The 22646-nt window shown below is 39.0% G+C and overlaps 2 protein-coding genes and 1 long non-coding RNA gene across 3 annotated transcripts in view; 1 reads left to right on the top strand and 2 right to left on the bottom strand.

Moving 5' to 3' along the window:
- Positions 1 to 11190, bottom strand: part of PGGT1B (protein geranylgeranyltransferase type I subunit beta) — a 34162-nt gene extending 22972 nt beyond the window's left edge. Inside the window, 2 exon segments of the mRNA XM_072922719.1 lie at positions 5700 to 5818; positions 11057 to 11190. Coding sequence (XP_072778820.1) covers positions 5700 to 5818; positions 11057 to 11190 — 253 coding nt within the window.
- LOC115490934 (uncharacterized) lies at positions 11149 to 21278 on the top strand. The gene is made up of 3 exons (XR_005978056.2): positions 11149 to 11289; positions 11530 to 18602; positions 20277 to 21278. It is a non-coding gene; the product is annotated as an uncharacterized lncRNA (long non-coding RNA).
- On the bottom strand, positions 11531 to 20554 carry CCDC112 (coiled-coil domain containing 112). Its single transcript, XM_030257347.4, is given in 9 exon segments — positions 11531 to 11936; positions 12431 to 12526; positions 13262 to 13657; positions 14497 to 14887; positions 15483 to 15558; positions 16898 to 16987; positions 18978 to 19099; positions 20081 to 20196; positions 20507 to 20554. Coding segments are annotated over 9 exon segments (1458 nt in total). The 3' UTR covers positions 11531 to 11813.
- Positions 21279 to 22646: the final 1368 nt, after the last annotated feature.

Here is a 22646-nt window from a genome sequence, read left to right as displayed (position 1 = left end):
AAATTACTGTCTTTCAGTTTATGAAAGAAACTTTACAATATGAAATTTCATCTTCTGTAAAATTTGCTTTACTATTTAATTGCAATTTACTTATACGTCTTTTTTATGTAATAGCTTAGTACTTCTAGTCAAACTCTTCACTTTCCTGAGGCAAAAATGGGCTGTCAGAATCAGAATTAAAAGCTAAATAGACCCACATTAAAGGGATGTGATTGCAGCCTATGTCCCTTGTGGAAAAACTGCCGGAGTGGCCAGTTCAGCTCCAGCAGAGTTTGCATCAGCTCAAGTCCAGCTGTGAAGTTGTACCACCTGGTGTTCACTTCCACCATCAACCTTACTTAGCCACTTTCTGCAGGAGTTTAAGACAGAGCAGAAAGTAACAAATATTTCATAAACTGTTGTGTACCTATTTGTGGTGGTTTGAAAGCTGAAAAAACATACCTCAAAAAACCTTTTGCATTTGACAACTAAAGAAAACTGACCCTTTTCCAAAACCAAAAGACTTCATGCTTAAATCAAGAGCTGAAACTTTCCTGTGAAGAAAATGATGTTACTTATGTCCTTATGCTAGAAAGCCCTTAAAATATGTAAAAGAATTTCAAGTGATGACCATAGTCAACTTATCCTAAGAGCTCTTTTTTTACAGACAGGGCATTTTTGTTATTTATATTTTACGATCTCTCCTACATGGAAGGATTGATAAACTTTTACCACTAATTTTTCACATTCAGATTATCCATGTAATCCTCTAGCTACAAGGCTTGTCTCCTTCTGCTAAGTACAGGAGTTTACATACATTACTAAAATCTTTTAATATATTTTAAGAATCATAGCTTTAACATAGGCTGATTCAGTCAGTACATCCAGAAAAATATATGTATAAGCTCTTCTCACTGAACTAGAGTTTGTAATTGTTCCTGTAAATCAAAATACTAGAGGATGTCACTAAATGCAAAGTTGCATTCTCTAAAATGGAAGTCCATTATACATCCAGAAAAATACTTCAAATGTAGCATAAAAGAAAGTTATGCTGCAGCAAAATTTGTATTTTTGCTCAAGAAACTCATGATCAGAGAGCTCACATGCATCAATGATTTCAAAAAAGTCAATGTCATTTTATACATTTTTTTCAGTACTGCCACATAAGAAAGAATCCTTAATACAAATCTAAATTTAGATTCTGACAGAAATAAATTTTATGTCTGTCATGTAGCATACTGGTTTTCAGTCCTGTATCCATGGATCCTGGGGATTCAGACCAACAAATAAAATATGTTTTGGTTTTTCTTTTGGTTCAATTTCTTAGTACAGCAAAGCTAGTGAAGCATCCAGCTGTCAAAGAGTACAATTTTCTTCCTTCTCCTGTAGTGGACTGGCACTGGCACTTCCAATCAACTCAGTTCACCAATGCAACACAAAGATGACCTTCTGTTAGATAAATAAATACATGTTTTTCTGCCACTGCAGCAAGCTCTCAAGCAGGGTCAAACAAATGCCACTGTTCCTATGGGGGAGGATGGTGGATAAACATGACCAAGCAGTGTGCTTCCACTGTGCAATTAGATTACTTGAGTACAAAGCTCCGGATTCACTCTCTTTTAAAAGTGTTGAACTGGCCCTGAATCTGACTTGCAAAAAATCGGAATACATCTTCTTAAATTGCTATGAGCTGCACTTTAGCTAGTTAAAATAAACTTGAAATTCTGTCAAGGAGCTGCATTATAAGAGGAAAAACAGTAAAACACTGACATAATGATCTTAAGAACAAGCAACTACTTAAAAGAAGGTGTTTTGTCAACTCTTTCCCAATTTCACTAACACTTCAAAAAATAATGTTTTAATCTAAAAACGTATAATTTCTGTGTAAAAGAGCATTATCCTCCTCAAAATGAAAAAAGAAAAAAGCACTTTTTAAGATTTCAACTTCTTTCTAAGAGGAAATATACTCAGGTCTTCTTGCAGTGAGCACAAACAAAACAAAAACACATAGTAGCTCTACACCTAAGCAAAGCATTCACTAAAAAGGGAAGGAAAGGTAACAATGGCCAAAATCTGCGCAAGATTTAGCTAAACTATTTAGCATAAGTTATAGAAGACAGAGGCCCTTTGAACAACTAGAAGGCAGCAGTAAGTGGAAGCAATCAGCTAAGAATGTGCTTCCGAGTGAGGTTCAGTTCACACATGTGATGCCATTCCCTCTGAATTAGAACTGGTATTGAGCCAGTCTCTGGAAGATTTGAGCTAAAATTATGGTACCAAAAGGACACTTTTTGTTTGAATCACAGCTACAATAAACCCACAGAAGAATACAGTCTACCCTGACAGACCCTGATCTTCAGCTTCCTTAAGCATGTTTTGATTAGGCTGACAGAACATATGTTTGCTTTCTTACTCAGTAGATCAAGACCTCACAATTTGTGAGTTTTAGTTTCACATAAAATTTCAAAAGCTACAAACCTCTGAAGTGAATTTATTATCAACAATCAGACATATTACATATCAGTAAAATACAAACATGTCAATTAAGACTATTACAGGGAGACTTTATCTAAGAACTGCTCTAAATCATCAAATTCCGAATTTTCTAGCAGGTTCTGTAACACTCTGCTGTAGTGGGTCGACTCCAACCAGCATCTGAGGCAAGAAAACAGAGAGATGAAGAGAAGACTCACAGAGTGAGATAGAGACAGTTTGATAGGTAAAGCAGAAGTTGTGGGCACACAGCAAAGCAAAAATAGGAATTAATTCACTACTTCCATCAGCTGGGCAGATGCATAGTCACTTCCCAGAAAGCAGGGCCTCAGCAAGTGTAAGGGTTACTCAGGAAGGCAAATGCCAGAACCATGAATACTGCCACCTTTCTCCTTCTCTTCCCAAGTTTTTATTGCTGAAAATGATGTTAGATAGTGTGGAGTGTCACTCTGGACAGTCCTGAGGTCAGCCTGTGTCAGCTGTCCTGGCTGTGTCTCCTGCTGTATCTGCCATGGGAAAAGGAGCACAGAGGAGGAAAAAAGAGCCAGCCTTGACTGGCACTGCTCAGCAACAGCTGAAAGACTAAAACACCCTTTTAGTACCAGGCTCAAAACACAGCAGTTTAGAGACTACTATGTAAAAAATTAGTTCTAGCCCAGCCAGTATACCTACTATAACAGTATTGATAAAAAATGAACAGATACTAAGTTTGCGGAGCACCAACCACTCTGTCTTCCATCCACGGGAAAAAAGACTCTAAGGTAGCAGTAGTTCTCAAAACAATATGAATTTACCATCTTTAAAAAATGCTTTAAATAAAAATCAAGTTAAATGCTGTGCATAAAGGAACCCTTGGAGGGACAAACATGAAAAACAAATAATTTTTTTTTCTCATAAAAATTACAGGAATTCTCTTTTTGACTTTTTGGTTGAAAATTCAAACACTGATGCAATCAAGAACAAACTCTGAGATTCTGTAAAAACCTATTACCATTTAAAATGTAGCTTTTGAATTGGTTTCAGTCCCAGAGCCAAACTTAGTGAAGACTTTCATTGAATACAATGCAGTTACTCTAGATTAGTGGAATTCATCATTATTAAAGGGTATTTTAATTTAAATTTTTATAACCCAATATTCAGTGGAAAGAGACATTTATGAGAATGCATGAAAAAATGCTGCAGTAGCATGTTTCTTTAAAAATAAAATGTTGTGCTTTCTTGATTTTTTTTTAAATCTAGATAGATTCCAAACCATCAAGCTAGCAATCTCCTCTTTAACTAGAGATGCACAAGCACTTTGAAACCAAAAACTTCAGTGCTGTAGCCTACCACAGTTTAGGCACTTCTTCAAAGAGGCCGAAAGAGGGAATAGGAGCTCTGCTGTTGAGAAGCTGCCAATTAACAAGCATTGCACTCACTCAGGATTAGAAAACAGAGCCAATACATTTCACAATGGAAGTAGGCATTACCAGAGTATAGGTGTTTCCTTGTTCACATTTAGTCATTCAATATCCAACCTGCTGCTATCAGCATCATTTACATTTTTTCACTTTCTATGGTCCAACAGAAAAAGCAAAACCTAAATACCAATGACACTGAAGTTTTAGCAGTATTTTAGTTTTAGCAGATAAGAACAGTGTTATTACCAAAAGTATAGGAAGAACAAGAGTTATTACAGTATGATACAAAAATACAGGACTGCAGGGCAGCTTGTTCTTCTAGTGAAAAGCAGATTTATTACTTGGAAAGCATAGAGTGCACTGCCAAAAGTGCCCTCCCCAAAACTCCCCAGTTTTATGAGCGGAAGATTGCTAGAAAAAGAAGGAGCACACTTCTGCTGAACTGTCAGCCTCCACATCTGCATGCTGATATTTTTACTGCCCTCCCTAGGAGGCTCTAGACAATGGCAATATTCTAAAAACTGACCAGATAGAATCCCCAGGTAATTACTGCATACTATCAAAGACAAACAAACAGAAATGCCTGTTCTGATCTCTCTTCTTGCCAACTTCCCTCTTCTTTTGGAATTAAGTCCTGAAGACTGAGATAAAAGTCACAAAGTGAGTAACTCCTAGAAACGAAGCATGTACACTGTGGAAGGATTTCTTAACAATAAGGCACAAGAACCTTTTAATAATTAAAAAACTTTGTAGGAATATTTATATAATCCAAACTCCTATTTTTCAAGAACCAATCCTGGAATGCAGTACAAGAAGAAAGAAATCTATCAGAACTAGTTCCTGTGGTGGAGCTGACGGTTTCTAATCTCCAGAATAAGAAAAATGATTTTTTTATTACTAAAAAAAAAACAGTCCTGACTTCCATATGCTTATTTCATAAAACTGATTTTAGAGACCTAATTTGTTGTATTTAGAGACCCTATTTGTTGTATATAATTAAAATAAGTAGTAGAAGGAAACACACAGTTTTCCACCTTCGTCCATCCAAAGTACATGGATGGATGTATACATGATTTTACAGACAGGAACTGGAATTGCCTTTTCTCTGAGATGTGCCTCAGCCACATCTCCCTCCCTCCTTCCCACCCCTTCTACTGCTACCAGCCATTCACCTGGGCTGTGGCAAAAAAACCTGCCAAAACCAACCAGCCCAGGAACAGCACCTCCCCAACTTCTGTCAAACCAACCAGGAAAGGGACATTTCCTGCAAGCACCCTTGCCAGCTTTGCACCTTCCAACCTGAGGGCAGCTGGGATTCAGCAGCAGTTATTCCTTCTAAAAACTTTGGATAACTTCACCCTTCACCGACCTAAGGAACATCAAGCAGGGACTGTGTTTATCCTTTTTGCTTCTTATCCTTCCATCTCCAAACCTCCAAAAGCTGCTGTAAAAAACCACACTTGTGATCACAGCTCCTGGCATTGAAGTGGAAGTCAATATAATCACTATTAGACTTGTAACAGTTTTACAACATATGCATTTTTTTAGAACCAGGTGAAATATTCCTCTGAAATGCCTAAAGGTGTAACTTTATTATATTATTTTGTACTGGCTGATCATCAAATTAATTTCTACTTTTTCTAGCTTTATTATTTGTGATGATTGATATCCAAGATCTGCTCAACATGACTACCTGAAATTATTGTGACTGTACTTCAGGAAGGTCAACCTTGTATTTTATAAAAACAAGAGCCATCCACTATTTCCCAAGTAAAACGCAAAAGTAAAAATGTTAATATCAATTAAAAAAACTAAAAACTCACTCACTGTCTTCTGTGGGAAGGACCTGCAGGGAATAAATCCAATCTATTATATCATCTTTGTTCACCACATCTAAGGAATCCAACATATCCAGACCAGAGAGTGCGAAAAATGCAATTGTCAACCTAAAAGAAAAAGATAAGACTTATACTTCCCACCATAAATATCATGGGGATATTAACAAACGGTTGCAGCAATTGACACATCTATGACAGTGGTGCAACAGAGAGCCTAGCTTAGAATACATGAAAGTCATCTACTGGACAAAATAATGTTCTTTGTACTGAAAACATTTCTCTGCTTCATCAATGTTTTTCATATAAGCTGCCCCTCCTTTTATATAATAATAATATGTCAATTAAAAATTTACCTAAGGCCCGAAAGAAAAATCCAACAAAACAACACACTACAAAGTAAACTAGGTTATGATATTAACATATGGAGCACTACTCTGTTAAGAATTCTTACAAGAACAATCCCCTAAATATGCATTAGGTACATATGCAAGGTAACCCTTAACTATAGTAAGCTGCCTCTTATTGTATACCAAACCCAGTTTCAGACTCTTAGATGTCAATGTCAAACAGCAGAGCCTACTTTGCATAAATAGGCATATAGGATGAATTAACATCTAGAGGCACTTATTTCTGGCCCTTGGGTGTAAAGCAGCCTAGATGACTACCTTACTTAAACATCTAAAATTAAGCATGTCACATCCAAGTAGCCAACAGAGCAGTAGAGTTGCTAGCATGCTGAATGTCCTTTTCTACAGCTTGCTTCCTTCCATGAATGTGTGCCTTCATACCTGCTAACAACTTCTTTACTGGGTTTGTTTTAACTCAAATCATTGTAGCCACCCATGGCATAGCCCTCCAACAGTGCATGACTCACTCTACAGAGCACCAAAGCAACAGCACTGGGCTAGGAACTTTGGAGAACTTGCTATGAGAGAAAATGCTCATGTAATGGTACTTGGGATGTTCTGACTCAGACTAAAATTAGCTGGATATTTCTTTTGCCACCCACACTTGTCTCCTGATCCTCCTAGAAATTATTGCTCTCCATAATCAGATAAAATGATGCATTGTGAAACAACTGCTACACAGGCAGAAATTAAAATTCAGTATGCCAAGGAAAGCTAACAGTTAACACCAACTTTCCTTACAAGATTAAGTTGTAATCACAAACTGGTGAGCCACCTTGGCCAGAGGTTGGTACATCTGAAGAGACAGATGTGGACAGAATCATCCACACCGCTTGATTTCTGCATGAGGTTCTGCATCAGAACCACAAACACTAACACCATGGAAAAAATGGTGATGTGAATCAGCCTAAAGCACACATCCAAAAGAATTATACTAATTAAAATACGGCAGCCAAATGACAATGCAGCAGATGATAATCTCAATACAGTGGCACAACCTCCTAGCGTGACATTCCTACCAGCAGGCTGGTAAAACATGTGTATTTACTGTCATTATTTCAAATAATTTTTTTGAGTAGAGAAAGCAAAAAAATCTACATTGCAAACAGAAGTATTTCTATGTAGAACAAGAGTATATTTTAACCCTTTGGATGATTAAGAAATTGTCTTTTAAAGTGCATATTTAATACTTCAAGGCTTATATCAACTTTTACCATTGATCAGATATCTAACCCACAATTTGACCCTGGATAGTAAGTAACTAATATAAAAAACCACTACTTTCATTTTAAAAAATCAAAGAATTTACTGTTCAGCTACAATAAATTATTTCTTTGAAACAATGCCTGTATGTTCTGATTTTCACTAACACTGACAATCGTTTACTAGAACTATTAAAAAGATTTTTTCACTTTGTTTAACCCACCTAAGTTACTTCCAAAGAGGCACAAATAATATACCAACATCAGCACTAGAAACTGCTGCAAAGTAGGTCCAAAACCACAAGGCTATAAATACAACATAGACAGCAAATCTCATCTACAGTTAAATATGCATACGTCAGATATATGAACTTAAAAAGTGGTTTGACATATAGTTAAGGTTCAGTTCACTTACTTAAGAGTTGACTGTCTGTCTCCAGCATTATTATAGAACAGCCTGTAGTGTGATGGAATTTAATTATGGCGGGCAAAAGCGTCTGGCACCACTGGTCATACACAGGATGCAATACAGCTATTTAGGTACTACATCTTTACTCAATATGCTATCCTCCCTCACAGAAAATGAACAGACATACGTCCTAGCAAAAGCAACTCTTAGCAGCACTTCAGGTGACAGACACATGCCTAGAAGTGTAAAAACTTTATCTACTGCCATTTCCACGGAGGACGGCCATCAGGATCCTTTGAATGACAGATTTAGACCCCTTTGTCTTCAAGTGAGGACAAAGACTACACTTTTACAGAAGAATTCACAAAGCATTGGAACTGACAAATTTAAGAAACTGATTAAGTGTACTACAAAGAGTACCATGAAGTATCAGAATCCTAAAGATTTCAGAGACCAGAAAGTTGCATTGTCCTGCAAAACCTCACAGTGCTGACAATCAGTGTGTATGAAACACTATCAATTAGAATGCTTAAAAACTACTCTTGCTGCAACTACTGTTGCATGCAAATAACTACAGATTAAAATTAATTACAAAGGCTTAGAGGAAAAAGTTGAGTAGAGAACTTGAAATGAATTTTCTTTTTTCTCCATTATTGTTTGACAATCTACACCTTAAGCTGGAACGTACCACCATAGCAAGGAAAATTTCTTTACCCATCCTTGTCTGGTGACAACAAATACAGCTGTTCATTGCAGTGCAGTGAAAAAAAATAATCTGACAAATTATTTATTTATTTACCAAATCTGTCTTTAATTTAGTTGAGTTTCCCCATTTAACTCAAAATAGACACTCCAAATCAGGAACAGGAGAAATACGAATTAAAGGGTAACACCATTTCTTTCTGCAGATGAATCAGCTCCAGAGGTTTGCTGAAGGTTTGCTGAACTCAGTGACCTTGAACTTGGCAAAAAGGGAAACTTAATATCCTTGAAATTGAAATGGAGATGACGCATTTATGGTTCAATCTCCTACTCAGAATTAGTCAACAGAGAGGTGTTCACCCCTGCAGAACACGTCTATATTGTCAAGGGCCTCTGGAGATCATTGGTCGCACCTTTTGAAGAACACAAGACCTCAGAGGAAATGACCCAGGACCCTGAGAAGCCACATCCTCCAAAGTGATTCCGCCACTTCAATGGGCAAGCTTTTTATGGTTACCTCTTCTAATAGTGAAGTAGACTTTTCCTACAGCCACACAATTCTCCCCTAAGTACCTCATTCCCACACCTTCCTACCCTGGCACCATCATCCCTTGCAAACAGTACACTTCCATCTTTTTTTGTAAGTAGTTTACCATCCACAGAAGATTGTGATTAGACCCCTCCTTCTCTAAGCTGAAGACATCCCATGTCTTTAGCTCTTTTCAAGTGCCAGTGGGGCTAAGGTTAGCTATTTGTGTTATTGCTCTAGTACATCTGCATGCTGGTCATTTTACAGCCTATACACAGTTAGGCACAGGATATGCCTAGATTTCCCCTTGCTGTCACCTAAAATAAATGAGAAAGTAGACTGAAACACCAGCTAATTTTAAATGAACATATGATCTACAGCTCTGCAATCAAAATTTCACAAAATTACAGAATAGCCGGGGTTGGAAAGAACCTCTGAAGATCCTCTCATACAATCCCCTTCTCCTAATGCAGATTTACCCAGAGCAGTTTCTATAGGATTGTGTCCAGGTAGATTTTGATTATCTCCAAGGAAGAAAACTCCACAACCTCTTTGGGCAGTCTGTTTCAGTGATCAGCTGTTGGGGAATGGTTGTTGGAACAAGGCCATTATTCTATGGAATACCTGTTCCAAAAAACCTCTGTCTAAGACCCCAGAATCAGGCTTGTGTCTGACCTGGAAACAGAGCTTGGGAAACAGTCTCTATTTCAAGGTCTGTGAAACTGCATTGTACAAGGTCTGGGAATAAGATAATAAGGACAGGCATAGCCTCAAAGATACGCTCTGTCCTTGGAAAACATGACTTAGAGATGACAAACTTGGGTGGAAGAACTTAGCTACATCTGTAACCCCACGTAAGAGAAATAAAACAAAGACCTTTGTAAATTAACCAATTAGAGCTTACTGCTGACTATGCTTGTGGAATACCCTATATAAGCTAAGTTATCTTTGAATAAAGTGGGAGCTTGCTTATAAATCATATTGATTTGGTGCTGGTCTTCTCCACCGCCCACATCAATCAGCCCAGTGTGAGTTTTTTCTCATAGAGATGGACCTTCCTGAGTTTCTGTCTGCTGCCCTTTGCCCTGTCACAGGACCACTTAATGACTCTGGCTCCATCCTCTCACCACCTACCCTTTAACAGACTTGAATGCATTGGCAAGACCCTCTCTCAGTCATGTCTTCTCAAGGCTGAACAGGCCCAGCTTACCCAACCTTTCCTCACAGGACAGACACTTCAGCCCCTTAATCATCTCCTAAACCCTCTGCTGGCCTCTCTGCAGTAGCTCAATTTCTAAATTTTCAGTATAAAGTTGTCTTACTTCACACACAGCTCAGCACTAATCTGTTCTAGTCCTTACATGTTTATGCCAGGTGTCTGTGCTCTCAACCAAAATAAAGCAGGATGACCCGATCAAAGTCATGGAGCATTCTGCACAGGATGACTCGTCAGACATTATAAAGTGGGAAGAATCTCACTATTTTATTGGCTGAATGGTATTATCATACCATCTACTTGTCTCCAATATTTTAGCAAGTGCAGCTTGATAATCACATTACTGGTATTCTTACACTTACGGTGTAAGACCATCAAATAAGTACATTCTGAAGCCATTAGAGGAGCAAATGTCCCTCCAATTCAAACTGAGGAACGTATTTTACTAGAAGTTTCTCTTTCATACTAGGTAATGAAGACTTAAAAATATTTGTTACATGAAGAGAAGTCTTCTGCAAACTGAAGTAAAGCTTAGGTGATTTATTTTTAAATGGCTTCCAGGGCAAATTAAGAGATTGAAGCACTGGATTTAAAACAGATTAGAAGGATCAACAAGTCTTCCGTCGTGGATGCCAAGCAGTTTCCGCGAGCAGTGACTACACCCCTACATTAACACATATTTTTTGGGAGCCGTCTGCTGGTGGGACAGATTTACAGTAATGTTTTTCCTCCCGGCCGCGCGAGACGGCAGCGCACCGGGAGCGGCTTCCCGTCACCGCGACCGCCCGACGGGAGGGGAGCGCGGCCGGGCCCGGGACGGGCCGGGCAGACACAGCGGCGCCCGTCCCGCCTCCCGCCGGAGGAGCCCGGCCTGCTGCTACCTGCTGGTCTCCAAGGACGAGTAGCGCTCGGGCAGGATCTGGAGGCAGCGCTGAAAGAAACGCACGTGCCGCTCCCGCAGGAAGTCCAGCCGCTCCGGCTCCGCCGGGCACGGTGCCGTGGCCGCCATCTCCATCTCGCCGCTGCTGCGCGCGCCCGGCGCGCCCGGATCGCGTCACCCGCCCCGGGGCGGGGAAACGGGACGGGGACGCAGCCGGGAAAGGAGAGGAAAAGGGTAAGGGTAAGGGTAAGGGTAAGGGTGAGGGTGAGGGTGAGGGTGAGGGTGAGGGTGAGGGTGAGGGTGAGGGTGAGGGTGAGGGTGAGGGTGAGGGTGCGGGTGCGGGGGAGGGTAAGGGGGAGGGGGAGGGGGAGGGTAAGGGTAAGGGGGAGGGGAGGGAAAAGGGAAGAGGCGCTTCAGTTCACTGCGGCGGGAGCCAGGCTGGTGACCCCACGCTTACTGAGCCGCCACAACCAGCTGCGGGGACAACGCGCTTTTAATGCCAAGGGACATCACAGCTGGCCGGTGCGACAACCGGCGTGTCAAACCCGACACTCGCAAAACACGCAGGGAATACACGCCACGGGTCAAGCCAGCTCTGTGCCGGGAAGTGCTGGCTGCTGCTTCATACTGCGGCAGGGACAGGCTGGTGCGCAGCTACGACCCTCCTCTGCAGGCTGGGACAGCTCTGGCAAGAAAACAAAAAAGCTTAAAGTATAAAAGTGCGCTTGTGTCATGTTGCACGTCCATCGGCTCCCTCCTCACCTCCGAGAAACGCGCAGCAGCGGTTCTGCAGCTGCTGGTGCCATCTCTTGCCTGCGTTCCTCCCAGCCCTTGGAAGGTCGGTTCAACGTGGATCCGTCTTTGGTGACCTGAACCTCGACCTCAGAGTGAAACAAACAACCAAAAATCAGCCTTTTTCATTCATCACAAAAGGCGCTCATTGCTTCTTCACCATAGAAGATAGTGACACCGCTTGCCGTCATTAAATTTTAATAATTTAATAATAGAAAAGGTTAAACTGTTAAACCCAGTGTATGCAAGACACTTCTGGGAGACAGCCCCACGTATTTAGCTAATGGTAGGAAACTATTTGAAAAAATTAAATCCACCACCCACATTGGAACTCACTTTTACAGGCCTTACCCAGTGAAATACTACTTTGAGAGACATAAATTCTAGGGATTTTTCCCTGTTTTTTTTTTAAACAGGAACAACTATGCCTGCTGCAATTTTTTCTGCTGATAACAGGCATGACTTTTTGATTTCCTTTATCAACCATTTAGATAATTAAAAACAATTTTAGATAAATGAGAAAAAAGTCTGCTTAAACCACCAAGCTGCATACATCTCTGGTTAAAACAAAGAAAAAAGTTACCTTCTCTCTTAACTTTGCCAATCTTTTTTTTCTTTCTTGTTTGTCTATCTCTTTAGCATGTTTCTGTAAAATACTTAGCTCCAGTTTATGCAGATCCTGAAACATAATGAGTGGAAAAGAAAATTTTTCTTTGGAAGTAAAACAAATTATATAAAACTATACATGCAGCTTTTTCACAGCTTTTTTTCTTTGTTTTGTTTATCTGTGGTTGTTTTTTTGTTTGTTTTTGTTTTGAAATTATTGTGATATTAAAGAATAAGGTTTCACTAGGTGAAATATGATATAGCTTGTCCTGCACAAACAAATTCTGGTTACATTACATGGCTTGGAAATAAAAAAGTAGTAGTTCAAACTCTGTTTATAAAACTTTAGTATGAATGCTGACAATAATATCAATTCTCCAGTAATTGCATTTACATTGATATGGGGTCTGACTTTGCCTAACAGGTACTGAAACCCGCAGGATATTCAAACCCTTTCCACCTCCCATCTGAATAAAATACTCAAGTCCTCTGAAGTCTTCTTAGGCAACATAGCCCAAGAAGTTTTTCGCAAAAAAATTATTTACTGTAGAAATAAAACCACTTCTATATGGATAAAGAAATATGAGCTTGAGTAATCCTGTAGGATTTAGATATTGAAGAAAAGGAGCATCTTTGTCTAAAATCAAGTTTCATACTGTTTATCTGAAATAGAGGCTGTTATTTGTAAGGAATAAATAATAGATTTAGATGAATGATACTTGGAATTTAAAATCTAACTGATTATATTGTAGTAGGACGTATCAAATTTTAAACAACAATGTGCAAAAATGGAGGTTAAATTACACACATGTTCTTGAAACTTAGAAATTTCTTCTGCAGCAATTTTCTTCCTTCCTTCCTTTTCAGCTGCCTCTTTCTTCTCATTTTCAAGCTTTTCAAGTTCCTCCTTTACTGTTTTTTGCAAGGTATTCCTTTCCAACAGTAACTTCACGTGGCTTTGGCGCTCCATTTGCTGCTTTTTTGTTTTCTCTTCTAGTTTGAGTTGTGATGCTTGATCTATTGCATATGCTACTACTTTCTGCTTCTTCCAGGCTTGTTTTCTTTTTCTTTCTTCTTCTGCTTTTTGCTTTTGAGCTTCTTCATGCTGTAGCCATCTTTCCTTGAGCATTTTTTCTGATTTCTCTTTCTCCTGAAAGTTTCTTTCTTTTTCTTGCTGCTGCTTTTCTTTCCACTTTTTAACTGACTGCAAGAGACCACAGGAAAAAATCCATGGTTTTCGGGAAAATTTTACATATTCACATTGATTCAGTCTGATGAAGACATTTGTTCCAAGAACAAAAAATGCATATAGGAATTAAAACTCTAAGAATTTTTAGGCAAAACCGAACACCAAGAACACCAAGAACCTAAAACCAAGAATACCAAGAACCAACACCTATATGTGTTTTCTCTCTTCTTTTTTTCTATTTTGTGAATCACACAAGCAGGTTTAACAGATGTCTGCTAAAACTGGTACAGCATTCATAATAACTTCAGGCAGTTATGAATGTTGATGCAATATACTTTTTTAATGCAAATATATTTGCATTTAAAAAACCATTCTTGCTTTCTGTCCAATTAACCCACTGTTTTATAGTAGTTCTTATGTCAGCATATCTTTTATTACTTAGATAGTTCTTGAGGGAATCATAATTCTTCATGTCAGTGTCTTACGTGTATTGCTTATACAGTGGGACACACATTCTTAGGGACAAACGTAACAGGAAGACAGGATCACTAACTGCTCTGGGCTAGTCACCTAACTTGCTAGATCACAGACTTCAAAAGCATTTGTAATATACTTTGGCAATACACAGGCCACTTCCTTGGGTTGTTAGGTCTTTGCCTATTTGTAATTATTTATTAAAGACAAATACTTTGGCAGGTTAGGGATGCTAAAGATCTCAGTTATAGACCATCAACTGTAAGAGAAATCTGCCTAGCACTACGATCAGAGAGGCAGATACAAAAAAAAGAGTGTTCGCATTTCAAAAATAAGTATATGTCCTGAAATCTTCAAAAGCCTTAGACAGGTTATTTTACCTCTTTCTTTCTTTCATGTAAAATTACATATTCCTGATACCATTTGTCATGCTGTTCTGTATCTTCTTTTGTTTTTCCACTGAGATGCTTAAGGGCTTCATCCATGTAAGATAGCCTTCCTCTATATTTTATCCCTATTTTCAGAAAATTTTGATGATCATAATCATCCCAGCCTCCTTGCCGCCCCCCTGTTCGCTGAAGAAATCTTTCAAACTCTATTATTTATTTGGGTAGATGATTTTCCAGTGTTTCATCAACTGTGATCCTGGCTGATGGTAATTTCCAAACTTTTTCTGCTGTTGAGTTCCCTAATGCCCACAGTTCCACCTTTCTCTCAAAGAGACTGAGCTCATTAATGACAGCTTTTTCCTCTTTCAAAAGCTGTTGATATCTGAAAAGAGATAAACACTGAAATGTAAGGAAAAAAAAATCCAGTATTGATTGTCCATTCACCAAAAATGAATTTTGTAATGGTTCAATGCCACACAAGACCTATTCTTCAAAGATTAAGAAGTGAAGTGGTAACAGCACAGTCATAATGTCATAATGAGCCAGTAATAAGGCCCTACACAATGAGAATTAAGTTACCCTTTTACTGAAAGAACACATTTATGGCATGCATACAATTAACTCAATCCCCTCCTGACACCAGTAGAAAGCAAAAGAAACCCCCCAAACCCGATTAGAAAACACAACAGCAACAAAAAAAACCTCCCTACAATCTAATCTCTTCTACAGCCTCTCTAAAAAGCCTATTCATAGGCAAATCGTTGTTACATTGGAATGCTGCAATAGCTGTCTAAACACCCTCTCTAAAAGGCAGTTTATCAAGATTCTAAGGCTGACAGCTTGTGCTTTGATTTACATACCACAGGAATCACTACCGAAAGAGTAAATAATAAGAACAGTTTGCTAGATTAATGCAAAGTTTTCATTGTGTTTTACAAAGGCCCCTTTTCTAGTAGCTGAAGCATATATAAACATACATTTGCCTCTGTTCCTCTTCAAAAGCATTGATTGCATTTTCAATTTCTTCCATAATTTCCTTGATCTTGCCAACAACTAAGGAAAAGAAGAAAAAAGTATATAACTTCTACAGTAAAGATAAATAATAAAGTCTATAGTATTTATCAGCACTATCCATAAATGCAGGACTTGTGGAGATTTTCAGGACACATATTTCAGTGTACAAAAAAGCATGCATTTCCATCTCAAACAGCCTTAAAAGACAAACTCTGACTTATTCAAAATGTGTGTTTATGAAAGGTCTTAGCTAACTGGATGCAAATGCCAACATAAATGTTTATTTCTCTTAAAAAAGACTCACCTTGACTAATTTCAACTGATACCCAAAATAAGACAGACTTAGCCTGGAGTTCCACTTTTGTTTCTTATAGCAATGCAGTCAGTGAGTTAAGCACACTCAACTCTGGTTTATAACCATTATAGCAATCCTATTTAACCTGCAGGCAACTACTTTTACAAAGGTGAGCAAGAAACATCAGTGTAAGACTTTTTCTGTACTGCCAGCATGCTGTAGTCCTGACTTAAGATGGTAATACAGCTGTCCAGAGAAGATATATTTTGCAGTAGAAGAAAATCCACCCATTAGATTAGATGATATTATTAGACTAAAATATCTTTTAAATTAGACCAATGTCTCTGTGGACACACTGAATGTAGTTCAACTAACCTGTATTTTGGTAAAGTTATATAAACTAAATCTAATTTTTCAGCTTTTACGCCTTGTTAGTTCTTAGTATTTTAACTGACAGTTAAGTCTTATATACAGATCATGATTTTTTAAATAGATAAAACACTGAATAAATGAAATGGGATTAATTTTATCTAGCATCAGAAAACCTCAGCTAGTAGGAGGCCCTCAACCTGAGTTCCACAAAAGGTAGTAGGTATCACATGAGGATAGTTCTTTCAGAACCTATTTCTAAAATGTTTTAAAACATCCAAACTGAACAAACTGCTGCAGCATTTTCTGTGGAATATTCCAATTTACATTTCAAACCATGTCAAAGCTAGAAATTAGTTCCCTGTAGAACCTATTCTGTGACCTCTTACCAGATGAAAGGGAGTTATATAGTAGTAGAATACCAAGTTTATTTTGCATAAGGCAAATGTTACAGATAGGAAATCTGGCTTTCAACAACCTCAAGGAACAAACACACACCACTTGTAAGACCATATAAGTTTCTATTTCCACACAGAACTGCACAATCTTTTATAATTTCTTAGGTTTCTGCCATTTCTAGGTTTAGTCTTCCCTTTCCAGATTCCTGCAAAATCTTAAAGATTGGAGGAGTGTCCCAAGATTGCAGGAGAAAGACAACTATGCAAGAAACCTGTCTGTAGAGGAAAATTTTTTTAAACCTGCTATTTTACTTACACTCTGGTGTAGGCTTCACGTCTTTCAATTGCTGCTGAAGTCTCTTCACGTTGTTTTGTATTTTTGATAGCTGCTGCAGGATTTCAGCTTCTGTTAAACAAAATAAGGTGCTGATAGTTCTAACAGTCTCTTCATGCATTAAATTCAGTAAAAGAACAAGAGCAATGGAGTGTCCAAAATAAACCAGGGGTTTGATCTAAGCAGGGACATAAATTCTGTTTGATGAAAATAAACTGCCATAGTACTGAGCATTTTAACTGGTAATTGCATGTAGCTGACCACATGGTCCATGTTAGCTCCCTACACAGCATCAGCAGATTTTAAAATTACTAGTTCCAATTTCTAAAGAGGAGCTTTGAGACTATTGCTTATGCAGGTGACAGCTTCTAGAGTTTTGAGGCAGACTTTGACCTAGGCTTCAAAACACCCATTTATGAAGAGAAAACAAACTTTGAAAGTGTATGTGAATGTACTACTTCAACAAGATTCATTTATTCATTGTGTTAAATGACAAAGAATCAATGTTTTCATGTGCTCCAAGCATGTGTGCACTTATTTGCATTTCTACCACTTGGCTCCTTGTGAGTCCATAAATACACTGCTGAAGAGGATGAAGTTCTGGCTACATCTTAGATACTAAGGAGCTGTATCTTCTATCCTAAAATATTTGGATTCAGGAAAGTACAAATTCCTGCTGAGACCCTGAATATCTTACAGCACACAGATCATGCTGAAATACCTCAACACAGTAAATGGGAATTGGTGGTGGTGGGGCGGGGTTTGTACACTTACTCTCATCACTGCCCTCTTTATCACCTCATAGCATCATTTCATCCATATGACATGCTCCCTTTCTTACGCATGTTAAAAAATTCTGAACTTCTTAGCTTAGTCATTCCTCAAAAATATACATTTCTTAAGAACTGCAAGATGTAAAGGATATGCTAAGATTCCTTAAATAAAAGGAGCACATCAGAACAAATGCAAATTTGTAAGAAAGTATACTTTAACTTGTTTCTACGTTCTTTTCCTTTCTTCAGCTTATTTTGATCTGTATCAGATGGCATAGCATGATTTATGTGATTATTGTTGAAAGAATTCAAGCACTGTAAGTAAAGGGAGTAACTTTTTTTCTTGAGCTATATTATAGTGAGTAAGTGGAACAGATAGTGCAGAACAGACTGTGCACCAACTTACAGCAGTACTTGAACTAGGAATATTCAACAAGCAACAATCAGTATGTGAATGTTGAGGCAAGAATATTTTTACTATACCTTGGCTGGACTACATTGGGTTTTGCAATATACACACAAAATTGATTCCAAGTTTCTTGAACCATACCTTTCAACCACAGTGGTGTCCAAGATTAAAAAAAGAACGTTTACCATCTGAGTAGGAGTTGCCTTGAGGCAGTTTTTTCCTTATCTGCTGTTAATAGCCCTATCAATGCCTTGCCACATGACTCAGAGATAACACTGTCCAGGAGCAGGTGATTAAGGACACACCTCGTGACTCATAATGACCCATTGTAAGATGCTCTGCCCAGGGGGGAGGAGCTAGGCATTCCAACCTGGATAAAACTGGGGATTTCTAGACAGAGGGTCAGCCTTTTCACAGGTTCTCCGAGAAGACACAGCAACAACATCTGCCATCCCAAGAGGACTGCAGCTACTCCAATTTGGACTGCTACCAGCACGCTGGCCAGGTTGTTATCTGACTTTGTCAGTACTCTTTCCCTTTGTATTATTGCATGTATTTTTTGTCCTTTTCCCCTTTTTCCAATAAATTGTATTTCTGACTTGGAGTCTCTCACTGGTTTGGCTTTCAAACCAGAACAAGTGGTTTTACAATGAAGATTAAAACATAACAGTTAATAACATATGATGCCAAAAATGTTTATGCTTCTGAATTTTGCAGTGACATGTCTGTTTATAAGCACATGGTGAAATACCACATTTATCAGTATTTATCAGTATCTTCCTTCTAAAATCATCTCTCTGTACTACTGATTTTTAAACCATTTACAAAAACAACAGCATATTAAAAAAAAGCAAACAAGCCCAAATTAAACCTCACTTACTCTCCATTTTCCTGCTGACAGTCATGCTGTGTTCCAGTTCCTCTAGCAATCTGTATTCTACCCTGAAATCATTCTTCCTATTACAAAGGTGTCCAGTTTTTTCTTTTTCTATATTTGCAAGCCTAGGAAGAAAGAGTGCCACAGTGAGTAAGGCACAAACACTCAGCAAAGCTCCAAGATTTTCCAAGGTTAGTGTGCAGGCTGTGTTAACAGGACTGTCTTGGACTTTATACAAATCCCTGGTTTGTTCTACAACTGTTTTCAAGAAAAGTATTTCTGCACCTATTAGACTACACACCACAGTAACCCAAGAACTTTAACAAGACATTAACAAGGAAATCATCTCAGTGGCATGCAGTGGTTTACACACTGAAATTTTATGTGCGTGCACTCCCCCTGGGAGCCTTGCCAGAGTTTTCCCTGGGAAGTGCAGGCAGACAGGCTGTATTAATGCAGTGGCACACCTACATGGAGCCCCAGCACAGACAACATTATAGAACAACTGCAAACCTCTCCTTCAATCAGATGGCTACATTAGCTATTCCTCATAAAGCTCATCTGTTTGAGAAGAAAACTCCCTGTTCTTTCAGCTGCCAATGTAGTTGTCATCAGCACTTGGTCAAGATGTAGGGAAGCAGATTTAAATCAATTCTGTGCCTGAGCTGTCTTGAACCCTTGTTTTTCGAAACAGTGGCCTAGATATTCTAGATAAGTATTTCAATCTTCTGTTGCTGCAGTTCCCCTTTTGTAGGTATGTCTTAAGGGCTTTAGGTCCTTAGAGGGTAAGCACAGCTAAGTAGGAAGACCGAGCACTCAATTGTGCCTCACACACTTCCTTTTCTGGTGAACCTAAGAGCAGCAATTTGTCTAAAGTCTTACTACATGCCTGGCATAAGTCCAAATGGTAATTCAAACAACAGAGCATTTTGGAGCTCGTAAGCCTATCCTGAGCTACTGTAATAACCACAATAATTTGAGCTCCTGAAAAGGATACCTTTAGGCTAAAGATTTCATTACCATATATTCTTACTTTGAACCTCGAGTAAATAATGTTACCTCCAGAGCAGAATGGAAAAGTACTTATGATAAAGCATTTAACTTACTGAGCTTTTAGCTTTTCTGCAGTTCTTATGAATTCAACTTTCTTAGCTCATTCAGTTTTGAACTTCCAGCTCTGAACCTGTCGGCCAGTACCTGCAGTACTGGAACAGCTCTCATCCTGTAGATAACAAAATCAATCGTTATTAACAACCTTTTCTTTTTTTTTTTTTTTAATGCTCGTTGGTTACTTTCAAGCAGACAACACCACAGCGCAGAGTTCGGTTTTCTATGGCGCGGTTCAAGTAAATTTAAGCGGCGGGGGCACGAAACTGGAGTGAGCGGTGTGACACGTCCGCACACACGAATGTTCAAGAGAGAAACGCCAAGTCCGCCACACCGAAGGGCTGTCACAGGGCACCGCTGTGTCACAGCCTGACACACCTGCACGGCCCAGCGCTCCTCCAGGCCGGGGTGCCGGCGGCCTTTACCTGCAGCCATCCCGCCGCCGCCGCCAGCGCCGAAGCCAGTGCAGCCATGTTGCTGCCGGCCCGCTGAGGGGAGGGCCCCGCGCCGCCGCCATTAACTCCTTCCTGCGTGGCTGCTGGAACGCCCTCTCGCTGCTTCCCCTCGTGTGCAGGGGGGCGTATTCTGGAAAATGCATATCGTATGATTGGCTTTGCGTAAATATTGCAGTGAATATTATATGTGTAATGTTAGAAAGTTATGCTATATTAATTCGCTTAAGTAGTGTGTTAAATATAGTTTTAGGTTCTGACATAATATATAGTTTTAGGTTCCGACATAATGTTAAAATAGAGACTGTGTATGTGGGGGGAGTTGTTTTTTCCTTTTTTTTTTTTTAAATCAGATACTCGCTTCGAGGAACATCTAAATCTTCCAAAGAAAAGGAATTTATGGTTCTCTTATTAGAAGAAGCTAATTTCTTCATGCCTTGCTCAGACTCCAAGACGCTGTGGGGATTAAAGGAAACAGTTGACATACAGCAGAGTTTCTTGTTTTAAATAAATGTATGCATAACCATGAAGGGTATATAAATATGCAGCAGTGTATTGTTTTAAAGGTGATTCCTTTGTTCACAAGGCATGATTTTCGTGACTTAGTGTCTGAGAGTATCCAGACGTCCATAATTCTTTGCTTTTTATTGTCTTGTAATTGTCCTAACTCTAAACTTTATTGCTCTAATTATATTATTATTTTTATAACCATTTTATTGTTATTAAACTTTTAAAATTTTAAAAACTAAGTGACTGGCGTTTTTCACAGTATGGATTGCTTACTTCAGGAAAACCGGGATGTACCTCATTATTCTGTCAGAATGTGACGAGTTCCACGTGATTCAATGAATTCTTGGTGGCTCTGAAGATCTTGTTTTTCACTCATATATGCAAGTCACACTTTCAAATGAATTGCCATTTAACATTTCTGTGGAACATAAATAACTATTTATCCGGTGGCTTTCCTGCTACAAAGGTTTTAGGAACCGGTGTTTTCCCGGCTGCAGGGCACAAACGCATTCACAGATGTTGCCCGAAGGGCTATGTTGAAGACATTGTATTGCCTAATTGATGTTTTTAACAGCACTTTCCAGATAATTTTTTCCTCGTTGTATTTTATGACTATACTTGTTCTCTTTGTATTTGCTGAATATAAATTAAAAAGTAAAGGAGAACATATCAAACCCTGCAAATACTCTTCAGCATGAATAAAGAGGCTTGTTCTCACAGATTGCTACCTGAAAGGCTTGTAAAAGTATTCTCTTTTCTGCAGTGTTTCAAAGTCGTCTTTGCCTTGGTCTTCACTATTGGGTGTAAGAGGAAAAAAAATAAGTTGTGCTAGCATTTGCTTTCTTTTGGTGGTTGTCAGCACTTGCAAGTTTCCTGTTACTATGAGCAGCAAACCAGGGTTGCTGGTTAGGATCTGCTCTACAGGAGGCACCTTTTTTCAGAAAGTGCTTTGCTAAGCTGTTTCCACTCATAATGTAACTCAGTAGTTCACCAGTTTCTGGCTGGTCAATCTTTATGACTGTTTTACTTGTGAGTTACTCGGAAACCTGAGGACTTTACAGCATTGGTCTGAAAACTATATGCAGGGATATTTCATGTATCAGAGCATAGTTAGGTTTTGTTACTTCTGGCTTTGGACAGCAGGGACTCAGACATCCAGTTGTGATGCTGGTATAAAGATGAACCCTGGCTTTCCGCTGAGCTACAACATTACTCTGTGGAGAAAGCTTCATTTCCACCAGGATATGCCTGCAGTGGGTTCACTTTGACTGGACACCAGGACTGACTCCACCACTTGCTCTGCTCAAGAGGGCAGGGGAAGAAAATGAGATGAAAAACTCATTAGTTGAGATTAAGGCAAAGACCACAATGGGAAGCAAAAAAATTCATTCTCTAATTGCTCTTATCAGGTGATGTTCAGCTACTTCCTGGGACTATGGCCCCAGTACACGTAGCAGTTGCTTTAGAAGACAAACACCTTAATAACAAAAATTCACTGCCCCTTAGATTTTGTTTTTACACATCATATGGTATGGAGTGTCCCTCTGGTCACTTTGGGCCAGCTGTCCCAACTGTGTCTCCCTTCCCAGCCTTTTACATGCTC

Source organism: Taeniopygia guttata, chromosome Z (assembly GCF_048771995.1).
Source record: "Taeniopygia guttata chromosome Z, bTaeGut7.mat, whole genome shotgun sequence".
NCBI classification, from domain to species: Eukaryota; Metazoa; Chordata; class Aves; order Passeriformes; family Estrildidae; genus Taeniopygia; species Taeniopygia guttata.
Note: the sequence above shows the minus strand (reverse complement) of the source record. Positions and strands in the feature narration are given on the sequence as shown.